This window comes from Panthera onca, chromosome B3 (genome assembly GCF_046562875.1).
Source record: "Panthera onca isolate mPanOnc1 chromosome B3, mPanOnc1 haplotype 2, whole genome shotgun sequence".
Taxonomy (NCBI): Eukaryota; Metazoa; Chordata; class Mammalia; order Carnivora; family Felidae; genus Panthera; species Panthera onca.
In genome coordinates, this window is record NC_138344.1 from 38655146 (window position 1) to 38667493 (window position 12348).

The 12348-nt window shown below is 49.3% G+C and overlaps 1 protein-coding gene across 4 annotated transcripts in view; it reads right to left on the minus strand.

The window, feature by feature from the left end:
* MAP2K1 (mitogen-activated protein kinase kinase 1) overlaps window positions 1-12348 on the minus strand; it is a 78987-nt gene that overhangs the window by 12518 nt on the left and 54121 nt on the right. Inside the window, exon 1 of one of the 4 annotated variants that reach the window (XM_078448755.1) lies at window positions 7102-7294. The exons of the other annotated variants lie outside the window; for them this stretch is intronic. Coding sequence (XP_078304881.1) covers window positions 7102-7279 — 178 coding nt within the window. The 5' untranslated portion in view covers window positions 7280-7294. Of the gene's footprint in view, window positions 1-7101; window positions 7295-12348 lie in introns of those variants that run through there. 4 annotated transcript variants of the gene reach the window in all.

Sequence of the window (12348 nt, forward strand, 5' to 3'; positions counted from 1 at the left end):
AGACGGTTTCCTCCAACTGGCAGCACCCCCTCTTTGGTCTCCACGATTGCTGCCCTCCCTCCTCTGCCCCTGCCCCCAGCATCTGCGTCCTCACTTGGTCCTGCAGAGCAGAGCACCGCTTGCTCCGGTGGGACAGCCCCTGCACCGAGCCTCGCAGTCAGGTGCAGGTCTCTCAGCCTGGCTTTCCAAACCCGCCACTGCTCCCGCCTCACCTCTACCCAGCTTTGCGCTGTGACACAGCCCCATGTCCCCCTGCCCAGGCTCAGGCCTGCCACTCTGTGCTGGCCTCTGCATGTGAAACATGCTTCTTTCCCACTCACCCTCACAGCGATTTCGAGGCGCAAGTTCTTCTGGGTCCCCTCTGCCACTTGGGAAACCGCCCTGCTCCTGGGAGGGCTGAAACCGGGGAGATTTCATCGGGCTTCTTCTCACATCCTTCCTAGCAGCAACCTCGACCGCTGTTCAAATCAGGGGCCCAGGCCCTCTCTACTCACGGCCTTCTCCAGGCCTTGGGTTCCCTTTCTCACCCTCCAATATCAAGAAGGCAAGGCTGCGGGGAGACCCAGGACCTGGTGGGCCAGGCTGCCTTCTTGAGGAAGCATCCAGCACCCATGAGACCCCCAGGCTGACGAGCTTCTTCAGGAAACAGATGAGAGGCTAAGGTTTGTTACCCCCATTCTGCTCAGCCCCCCGCAACAGTGAGGGTGGGTAAGCCCTCTTTCTTCAAAAACAAATAAGGGGATTTTATGCAAAAACTAAGTGGAAGAAATATTTTCTTCTCTCATATTTTCTGCCCCAGAAATAACCAGTGTTCAAAGCCTTTTGATTTTTTTCCCCCAAGAGTGCATGATTTCAACTTAATTTCTCAGTGTTTCCTACCACTCTAAAACAAGAGGTTTGGATTAAATAATTCAGTGGGTCATTTGTTTATTCTATGAACAGTTACAACTGAGCTATGAGTAAAAAGAACACAGTTCCTCTCCCTGTCCTGAAGGCCATCACCACTAGGGGAGACAGAACATAAAATACAAGAACATGTGTGCATGTGTATGATGCTAACGGCAAAGACAGAGAGATGGTCAGGGCACTGTGCACAGATATTCTGAATTCTTCCAATCGGCCAGGCTCCGTGCTAGGCTGACGAGTGGGGCAAGGTCCCTCTCAGGCAGAGGAAGCGAGGTGTCAGCCTCCCAAAGGGTACTATAATCTCATTTTGTTTGGCAGAACATCTTACAGGAAGTTGCATTCACTACGGGGTGGGGCGGGGGGGGGACAAGATGGAAGAAAATGGGCACGAAGGAACAGAAGGGCAGGGGAGCAGGGGAGGGAAGCAGAGGCACAAGAGAAACAAGAAGAAAAGAAATGAGGGCCCCAGAGCAGCAAGCAAACCAGACTCTGGCTCATCTGTGACAAAGGCTAAACCCAAAGTGGGATGACTTTGGATAGTGAGTTAAAGGTTAAAGAGACAAAGACAAGTGAGATTTTTAAATGGTGACTTCAGGCCTCAAAGGACCTCTTCTTAGCAACCCCAGTAGATCCTTAATAACCCTTCTTAAAGGTGAAGAGTCAGAAGGGAAAGGTGGCTGACCCTGGTAGGTCAAATAACAGTCTCCACAGAGCCACCTCCGGGTTAACTCATCCATGACCTCAGGGAGCTAATTAAATAGCAAAGATAGTAACATTCAGAGAAAATGCCAAACACTTCAATTAGCCATGAACCCTAAGCTCTTTTTCCCACCCAACCTTCCCCAGAAGCACAGCTTTCTCCCCTAGCTGCCTAGCCCCCACCTGTGGAGAACGGACACAGCTGAAAGACAAGGTTGGGGTGGGGGGGCAGGGGAGCCCAGCCGACCCGGGAAGACACCACACGAGCTCGGGGTCACCGAGGCCTTACTATGCCAGGCCTTTTAAATACCGAGTCTTCTCGAACACTCAGAGCACCAATGAGAAGCAAGCTATACGCTCCTGTGTACAGATGGGAGACACGGAGGCTGAGAGTCAGGGAGACGTCTGGCAAGACTGCATAGGGAGCTAATGGCTACTTGATGCTACAACAGATTACCCAGAGCCTAGATAATTGGGCTCTAGATGACACGGCAAATGCTGAGCTGTACTCTGAAGTTTCAGAAAAGCCGTTATTCAGTTGCGGGCAACAGCGGGTCAAAAGGTACAAATTTCCAGTTTTAAGATTCCCGGTATGTGACATACAATGTGGTGACTACAGTTAACAATACTGAATCATACATTTGAAAGTTGCTAGAAGAGTGTGTGTGTGTGTATACACACACACATATATACATACATATATATACGTATATATGTATTTATACGTATATATATGTATATACAGAGATTACTTTAAATATATATACATATATATATATATATATTTCTTTCCTTTTTTTTTTTTTTTTTTTTTTGAAGTAATCTCTATACCCAACATGGTGCTTGAACTCACGACCCGGAGATCAAGAGCCGTATGCTCTACCAACCAAGCTAGCCAGGCACCCCTAGGAGTACATCTTAAAAATTCTCATCCCAAGAAAAAAAATGTTGTGTGGTGATGGATGTTAACGAAACTTACTGTGGTGATCATTTCCCAATAGCTACATCTGGCAAATCAGCACGTTGTACACCTGCAACTAACACAATGTGATGTGTCAATCTTATCTCAGTTTTTTTTTAAAGTTATGCTGGGGGGGCTCCTCATTTCGGCTCGGGTCATGATCCCAGGGTTGTGGGATTGAGCCCTGTGTTGGACTCTGTGCTGAGTGTGGAGCGTGCTTGGGAGTTTTCTCTCTCCCTCTCTCTCCGTGCCCCCACCCCCAGCACACGCTCTCTCTCAAACTAAATATTTTTTAAAATAATAAAAAATAAAAATATAAGTTGTGGTTAGGGAAGAGGGCCACCCACGTTACAGACATAACAAGCTTCATCTGGGAACAGGATCTGACTTGGGTCTGCTTGTGAGAGAAAAACTTTCTCTGCTGGGAGTGAATGCATGCTTCCCTCTCAACTGCAGCCAGCCCCCTGTCCCGCTTGCAGGACGAGCTGACAGAGGGAAGGACAGGCTGCTTCCCACTTCCTTCCTGACCCAAAAGGCACACAAAGGCTGACAATTAAGCTAGGTAATACTGGAGGCGTTCAGAATCCATTTTTCTTTTCTTTTTCAGAATTTGGTTTTCATTAGTACACTCCATTCCAAGAAATGGTCAACATTTTTAAAACAGGATGTTAACAAAAGCCATGGCAAAAGGTATAGAGGTTATACCAAAAAGAGAGGGGAAAGGGAGAGGGAGGGAGCGAGGGAGGGAGGGAGGGAGGGAGAGAAAGAAAGAGCAAGGAAAAGGGGTATTCAAGGGAAACACGGGTCCCGGAGTTGTGGTCTCTCATTTTCAATGACCCCCTAATATTTGGCAGAGCAGCCCCATTTTACAGACGTGGAAATCAAGGCTTAAGGAGATAGATGCCCCTTGCCAAAGATCACAAAGTAGCTTTTCCATTAAAAGAAACTGCCTTAAAGCACACATTTCCCCCTGCAGGCTCCCAGCTAATTCAGAGGACAGATCGGCCATCTATCTCAAAGCCAATCACCCACCCGCAGGCAGGAAGACAATGCTGGCTAACTTGGATACTTCTCAGCCACAATTCAAGAAAGGGCAATTAACTAAAAACAAAAACAAAAACAAAAACTCTTTTGGCCCACTGAAGGCTAATTTTGCTCCACAGGAGACTGGGGAAAAAAGACGATGGAAAAAAGACACATAGTGATAGCCAGAGATCTGCTCATTTTTAAACATAAAGTGAGAATTTCTAATAACACCACTGAATTTATGGTGGTCCAAGCTCCACCAAAGCAAGTAAGGCATGACCGCTTGTGCCTGGGTCACAGTCTGCATCACGCAGCAGAGAAGTTTGGAAAAGGAGGTCAAGAGGCCACTCATCAGTCATTTCTAGCTTAGCTTGGGACAGGCCTCCAAACAAAAGCACTTAGCCGAGTGTGTTTACCGATCTAAGGACAAATGTGAGCCAGATGGACCGGACGGTCCTCATGGAGTGTACTGAGCAGGGCCCTCCCCACACCACACACTCCTCTTTGGGAGAAATGCTCCCCCCTCTGAGCTATCACCGCTCTGGGTGAACACCGCAGAGAACGATGACCCCGGGCCCTAACACGCCAGGCCACTCACTGCCCCCTATCCCCATTACGGTGATCCCAGCAGGTCTGGGCACATGATCCATATCAGTCCAATCAGTCCTTCCCCAGGATTTTATAACAGAAGGTGGGGGGCTCTTCCCTCCCTAATCAGACTAAAGCCAGAGACGATGCTTTCACAACGCAGAGTCGGCCAGCCAGACAGGATAACGCCACGATCAAAGAGAAACAAATGAGGGGTGCGCCCGGGTGGCTCAGCTGGTTAAGCATCCGACTTCAGCTCAGGTCATGATTTCATGGTGTGTGGGTTCGAGCCCCACGTTGGGATCTGTGCTGACAGCTCAGAGCCTGGAGCCTGCTTCAGATTCTGTGTCTCCCTCTCCTCTCTGCCCCTGCCCCGCTTGTGCTCTCTCTCTCAAAAATAAACATTAAAAAAAAAAAAAGAAAGAAAAAGAAAAATTTACAAAGAGCAACAAATGAGAGCACTCTAAGAGAGTCTTTTTATACGTACATTTTAAGTGAAGTCTAACACCTAATGGCGGTTGAGGCCCCGGACACCGTTATGCTCAGGACGGCTGCATTCTTAGCTTCCTGGGGTTTGGTCCCTTTGTTTGAGCTAATTAGTGTGCACAAACAGCCAGGAATCCTAATATCCATTGGTTTTTATTAAGCGACATCGAAAATTACATTTTAAGTAGGCATATAGTGTTGTATGGAAATGGCGTCCCCAACTTTGCAGTCAGGCAGATCTGGGTTTGAATTCTAGCTCTACTACTCACTAGCTAGCTCCAAGCAGGCCTAGAAGCTTCTTAGGAGTTTCTAGTTTATTGAATATTATATGTTCAGTGGGCTTTTAAATGCCACAACATTAGGGCACCTGGGTGGCTCAGTCAGTTAAGTGTCTGACTCTTGATTTCAGCTCAGGCCATGATCTCCCGGTTCGTGAAATTGAGACCCTCTCTCTCTCTCCTCCTCTCTCTGTCCCTCTCCAGTGCTTGTGCTCTCTCTCCCCCTCTTGCTCTATCTCTCTCAAAATAAACTTAAAAAAAAAAAAAAAAAAAAAAAACTTTAAATGCCACGACCTTGAGGCTGTTATACACACATGCCCCTACAGTTTCATCCGAACCTGTGGACAGTTCCAGAAGATGGAGAAGAGATTACCCCTAAAGGAAGGAGGAAGATGAGGCTCAGAGACGATGACTCTGATAGGATCGGTCAGGGAGCTGATCAATCAGGGAGCCAATGGCTGAGTTGGACAGAACTTTCTATAAGGTTCTGTGGGCAGCCAGGATGACATAGGGAGGCAGGGGGCTCTGAGGCCACCCGGTGGGTGGCAGCTTTCTGGGGACTGAGCGCCTGGCACTGCCACCCAATGACAGCACTGCACACACTTCACAGGCAGGAGACACTTACTTCTAACTATAAACTTTGAAATGTGTGGTTTCCACGTGGAAACAGAAAACCCCACCACATCAGTTTCTCATGAATCTGGTGCTACCAAGCTGAACACTGTTTCCCATCCTCACACTGAGATGCACCCGCTAGATTACACTGTCACTCTGTGGCGATGCGCATCCAAAGCTGGGCTGTCTCAGGTGATGGTTAATGACATCTTCTCTTTGCTCGCTCACCAGACATGCTCTCCTGGGTCCATGGTCCTCCTCGGGAAGTTACCAGTAACTGAGGACAGTGGCAGTCCCAACCCCACGTTTCCCTTAGAAATGAAGCTGTCTCTGTCCCAAAAATAAATAAACGTTAAAAAAAAAAATTAAAAAAAAAAAAAAAAAAAGGGGGGCGCCTGGGTGGCTCAGTCGGTTAAGCGTCCGACTTCGGCTCAGGTCATGATCTCGCGGTCCGTGAGTTCGAGCCCTGCGTCAGGCTCTGGGCTGATGTCTCAGAGCCTGGAGCCTGCTTCCGATTCTGTGTCTTCCTCTCTCTCTGCCCCTCCCCCGTTCATGCTCTGTCTCTCTCTGTCCCAAAAATAAATAAACGTTAAAAAAAAAATTTTTTTTTAATTAAAAAAAAAAAAAAGAAAAAAGAAATGAAGCTGTGCGGGCTCCTGGGAGGCTCAGTCGGTTAAGTGTCTGACTTCAGCTCAGGTCATGATCTCGTGGTTCGTGAGTATAAGCCCTGCATCAGGCTCTCTGCTGTCAGCAGCAGAGCCAGATATGGAAATTCTGTCCCCTCTCTCTCTGCCCCTCCCCTGCTCATGCTGTCTCTCTCTCTCTCTCAAAAATAAACTTAGAAAGAAAGAGAGACAGAGACAGAGAGAGAGAGAGAGAAAGAAAGAAAGAAAGAAAGAAAGAAAGAAAGAAAGAAAGAAAAAGAAAAAGAAAGAAGCAAGCAGGCTGTGTGATGTGAGAGGGAACAGGATACACATCTCCCAGGATCACCGCTCAGCCTGGGCTAACAGGCCTTTCCTAAAGGGAGCCGGTACGGCCTGGAGGCACAAGCTTGGGCCTCACACTCCCTTGTACCACTTGTACAAGCCGCCTTGGGAAGGGTCACAGCGCAAGCCTTCCGACTCCCTTCCCCTCCCCATCTGGCCGGCACCTGCCCTTTGCTCTCCAGGGGCTGACCAGAAGAAACCCTGACCACCTCTCTCCCACCTGCCTCCCCTCCCCCAACTCAGCTACTATCCTGACTCGGACCCCCGTCAGCTCTTACTGGACCAGGGCAACAGCCTCCTAACCGACCTCTCCCCCCTTCCAGCTCCTCTTACCACAGCAGCCAGAGCCCTCGTCCTCAAAGGACAGCTCACCTTACTTCCATGTACAGGAGCCCTCCTTTGCTCCCTGCTGCCTGTGATAACATCCAGCCCCTGAGCAGGACAGTGAAGACCCCCCCACCCAGGGCCTCAAGCAGTCCTTACCGAACTCCACCACTCGCCATCGGGAACCCAGACCGCCCACCCAAACGACTTGTTCTTTCCTGGAAGGACGTACCTGTGTCTTCCGACTCTGTGCCATGATTCAGGTGTTCGCCTCTACCCGAGACGCCTTTCCTGGTGCTGCCACCTGTGTAACTTCTGCCTGTGCTGCACAGCTCAGCGCAAACACCACCTCCTCCACGATGCTTCCCTGATGGGATTGAGGAAGCACTCTCCCTCCTCCAGTGGCCCATCTGCCTCGCCTGAAGAGCTAAGAGGCACACTCATCTGGAACCATAATCCATCGCCGTGGGTCTAGCAGCTGAGGTAATTCTAGAGAGAACGTGACTCACAGTTCTCACCAAGAGATCAGCATACTGGATTCTAGCTACTAATTAGCCACTCTCTGTTTCTCTCCATCTGTAAGGTGGAACAGTCTGGACACAGTTCAAAGGAATTGGTTTTTCCCTGTAAATTCACTGCCCCCTTGAGATGATCACCATTGGTTGGCAGCTGAGACCGGTGGGCAAAGGAAGCAGGGGTGCAGCTGGGCCACCTCCTGGACACCGTGGGCAGCCCACAGATGGAAGCACAGGGGACACTCCCTTGCCACCCAGACAGGGACTGTAGTCAGGACAGAACCCTGCGTGCAGCCTCAGAGGCCACCCTGACTTTCTGCTCAAGGAAGCCTGGCAGGACACCAGAAAAGGCATGGCAGGTAGGCCAGTGCACAGAAGAAGCCACTCAGAAACTCATCAGTTGGGGTGCCTGGGTGGCTCAGTCTGTTAAGCGTCCAACTTCGGCTCAGGTCATGATCTCACAGTTCACGGGTTCAAGCCCCACATCGGGCTCTGTGCTGACAGCTCAGAGCCTGGAGCCTGGAGCCTGTTTCAGATTCTGTTTCCCTCTCTCTCTCCATCCCGGCTCACACTCTGTCTCTTTCAAAAATGAATAGACGTTTTAAAAAATAATAATTAAAAAAAAACTCATCACATCTGAGTCTGCCACAAACAGCTTATAAAACAACAACACAAAAACACACTTGGGCCACTTCCAATCTTGTCTATCGGTGCCAACAGTAAGTCAGACTGAAGAGAGGAAGCCCTCAGGAGCCTAGACCCTGACCGTGGCTGAGGACCCAGTTCCTGTGGTGGCTGTTGCCAGCACACCCCAGAGGTGCTATGGAGACCCCCAGATGTCCCCCAGGACCGAGATCCCAGAACACTTCCAGAATCTAGGCAGAAGCCCTAACTCTCATTCCAACCAACGGCTCCCTGGGCAATAAGGCCGCCCTGGAGCAGACTCCTAGCAGGATGGCCCGCGTACAAGCTACTCGAGCTCCGAAGATAGCCATCGGCCGTGCGGCCCCTCAGAAATCTAGGCCAGCTTTCCGGTGCACTGCAGGCCTGGACTACCAGTCCAACACCACACATAAGCATCAGGCAGGTTACACACCGCCCCAGCTGACGGAAGAGAAAAACGACCCGAGGCATAACTTAAAACTACTCTTGGCATTTATTGATTTCATCGGCCAGCAACTCCAAGGCAGAAATAATTGATGGGCCAAGTTGTACGAACTCCTGATCATTAACTTATATAATGTTTCTTCAGGGTCTGGATCAAAATCAGCCCTTGATAACTACAGTGGGTGAAGAAGGATGAGCTGGCAGAGTGCAAATCCCGGCTATAATCATGTAGCACAGCCGCTTGCTAGGACCCCCCTCCCACCCCGCCACTTGGTCAGCTCTGGACGCACCAGACCTAGGACCCCCTGCCACAGATCGCCTCAAAACCTTTGTGGTTAATTCCTTTCAGAGCTTCAGGATCAGGGAAAAAAAACCCTCCCCTACCTGTGCCACCCACCACGTTTTCATCAAGATCTGAAAGCTGAAAACGTCAGAGCTGGGCCTTGTGCTTAAATTCTAAAGTTCCCTCGGAGGAGGGGCACCTGGCTCGCTCAGTCAGTTGAGCATCCATCCGACTCTTGATTTCAGCTCAGGTCGTGATCCCAGGGTCGTGAGACTGAGCCCTGCCGGGGCTCCTCGCTCGGCACGGAACCTGCGTAAGGCTTTCTCTTTCTCTCTCTCCCTCTGCCCCTCTCCCCTGCTTGCACTCTCTAAACAAAAACAAAAAAAACAAAACAAACAACAACAACAACAACAAAAACTCAGTAGTCAGGAAGCTTTTTCTGCAAAGGGACTACAGAACAAATATTTTAGGCTTTGAAAGCCATACGGTCTCTTTCACAAGCAACTACTCACCTTTGCCATTATAGCACAAAAGCAGTCACAGAAAACACTTAAATAAGCAAGCCGTGTTCCAACAAAACTTCATTATAGACAGTGAAATCTGAACTTCACACAATTATCACGTGTCACAAAATTCTGAAAAACGATTCTTAGCTTGCAAGCCCTACAAAAATAGGCAGGAGACCATATGTAGCCTGTGGGCCACCAGTATGTCCAACCCTGCTTTAATGTTTAATTATGGTTTTGATCTGCTAGCAGTCTTTTGTCTTGCTGACCCAGGGCTTACTCCTATTTGTAGTGACAAGTCATTTTTTTCCTAACTTGCTAGCTTTCAGCATGTGTTCCGCCTCCCCCCCTTCTAGTAATAAAACCCCTCTTTTCATCTGGGATATGCTCCTCCCAACAGCAAGTGTTTCTGAGACGGTGTCAACCAGAAAGCCCCATCTATCCTGCCCCGGGGGTGGGCTTATCACCAGGGAGGGTCGATCAGACCATCCTGGAACCTATGATTGGCCCAGAAGTGGGCAGGCACTCCAATCAGTGATTCTAGCCTAGAGGAGAACGGGCCGAATTCTTTCTCTGGAAGATAGCACTAAGGACTGGGGCTAGTGAGGTCCATGCTGCCCCCAGTGAGAAGACTCAGACTGGAAAGGAAGCCCACACCAGGACGAGAAAAACCAAACCGAGAGGGAGCAGGCTCCTGACACTGTCATTTCAACCCCGTATTCATCCGAGCTTTCCAACAGGTAACCCACGGCAATACAGTCCCTCTTTGGATTAAGTAATCTCGCACTGGATTTCTGACACAACCAAAGAATCTGGATGAATGAGATCACATCAAATTCTATTTGCAAGCTGGCAGGACAGCGATTTGTGCATTAAAAAAAAAATGACACTGGCTGTGTCCTGCCATGTATTTAGTCACTTTTCCCCTGTTGGACTCTAAGCTCCCAGAGAACACAATTCATTTCCGAGCCATCTTTATGCCTGTAGTGATTTACTCAGTACCCTGCACTTGGTAGGTATTCTGTGAATATTAATACAGGTATTACTTTACTCGGATGGGGGGAGCTACTGCGAGAAGGGCAAATAAACATGGAGGAACATGTGCACGTACCCACCCATGACCATCCACCAGAATGTTACCCAGAGATTCTAGAGAAGACTTCCACCCCCAGGGGGCTCACTGACCTAACACCCACTCCCTGGTCGTTCTTTTTTTTCTTCTTCTCTCTTGTGACGGCACAGTGATTCAGTCTGGTCTCTCTAAGTTGCTTCTTTCCAGCGCATCTTCTAACTCAGGCAAAAGGCCTGGAGGGCAAAGCATCCTGTGATGGGAACCGAAACCACCCCCTCAAGCAATAGGGACTGCCCCAAGCCAGCGTGACAGACCCCAGGACAATGACGGACCTGACCTGTACGGCCCACCTGCCCGTACCCAGCGGCCTTTGTCCCCCGGTTTCCTTATATAAACCTGCAAGTATTTTCAGCACCTTAGGGACGCTAGTCTGCGGTCTTTCTGGTGTTGGCCTCACTGAAATTCCTCTCGGCTGGCCACATGCACACACAAGGCAGGGTATCTCACTAGGACCAAAGGTCCTTCAACTCACCAGTCGACTCGAAATAAATGAAACACTTTCAAGGGACTACTAAGTGGCTGAAAAAACAGTACCTAAATGGCACCTGAAAACAGCCCGTCTCTCCCCAACTACCATTACTTCACTTCCTCGCACGGAAAAATGTCTAAGCACAGGTGTGCCTGGCTCTAGATCACCGACACATTCCCACACGTGAGGCTAAAAAGGCCTAACTGGCCCGGCAGACGCAACCCCGCGGCTGCTCGCTGTGGACTCTGGGCAGCTGCTTTTCTGCTTCCACCACCCAGGCTCCCAACCAGAGGAGCCCTGGTCTCTGCCCGACTCAAGTGTGTGGGTTCCACTTTTCAAAACGTTCTCTGACCTTTCCCAGGATCCTTCTAATGAGGAAGTTTCGAGATGCTTAAACCAAAGCAGATTGGTTTTTCCGTTGCTGGCCATCATAAAAAACTTCTCATCCAGCTGGCTAAGCAGCGTGCACACATGGCCCACCATGTTGGTCAGCACGATTTTAAAGGCTTTGTAGGGGGCGCCTGGGTGGCTCAGTCGGTTGGGCGGCCGACTTCGGCTCAGGTCACGATCTCGCGGTCCGTGAGTTCGAGCCCCGCGTCGGGCTCTGGGCTGACGGCTCGGAGCCTGGAGCCTGCTTCCGATTCTGTGTCTCCCTCTCTCTCTGACCCTCCCCCATTCATGCTCTGTCTCTCCCTGTCTCAAAAATAAATAAAACGTTAAAAAAAAAAAAAATGTTAAAGGCTTTGTTGTAGGCATTATCTCAGTCCTCACAAGCTTGCAGGTAGACTATTTTCTCCATTTCCCTGAGGTTTGGAGAAGTTAAATGACGTGCCCAAGGTTACACATTTTAAGTAGCCCCATCAGAATGCAAACCCTGCGTTTTGTCACGGTGATCGAGTGGAAAAACTGGCCGTAATCCTTTGTAGCTCCTTCCGACGAGGTAAGAGTCCATCCCTCTACTTTCTTAGTCCTGACTTGATCACATGACTCGCTTTCACCAACAGGACATGAACACACCTGATGTACTCACAGGTTTCAATGGTGTTGAGCACTGTGGGTTACCCCACTCTTATCACTGAAACCCCAAGACCATCATAGGAAGAAGCCAGGGCGTTAGCCTCTCGGAGGATGAGCGAAAACACGAGGAGAGGTCCAACCAACCAGCTCACAAACTCAGAGGAAGTAATAAACTGTTGTTTTTAAACTACTAAGTGTTGGGCTGGTTTATTACCCAGCGAAAGCTACCCGAAATAATCTCGAAGTTATCACCAGTAAACCACTATCAACAAGTAGGAACAAATAAAAATGCGAAGCAGAGAAAAAGCCTCTTCATTCTTCCCCGTTTTCCCTCAAGGACATAATGAGAAGTAACCGACTTTAAATTTCATCAGGAAAGAACATATTTAGACCAGAGGAAGAACTTCCTGGCAGCAAGGAAGCCTAAAGACAGAGGCAGGGAGATTCACT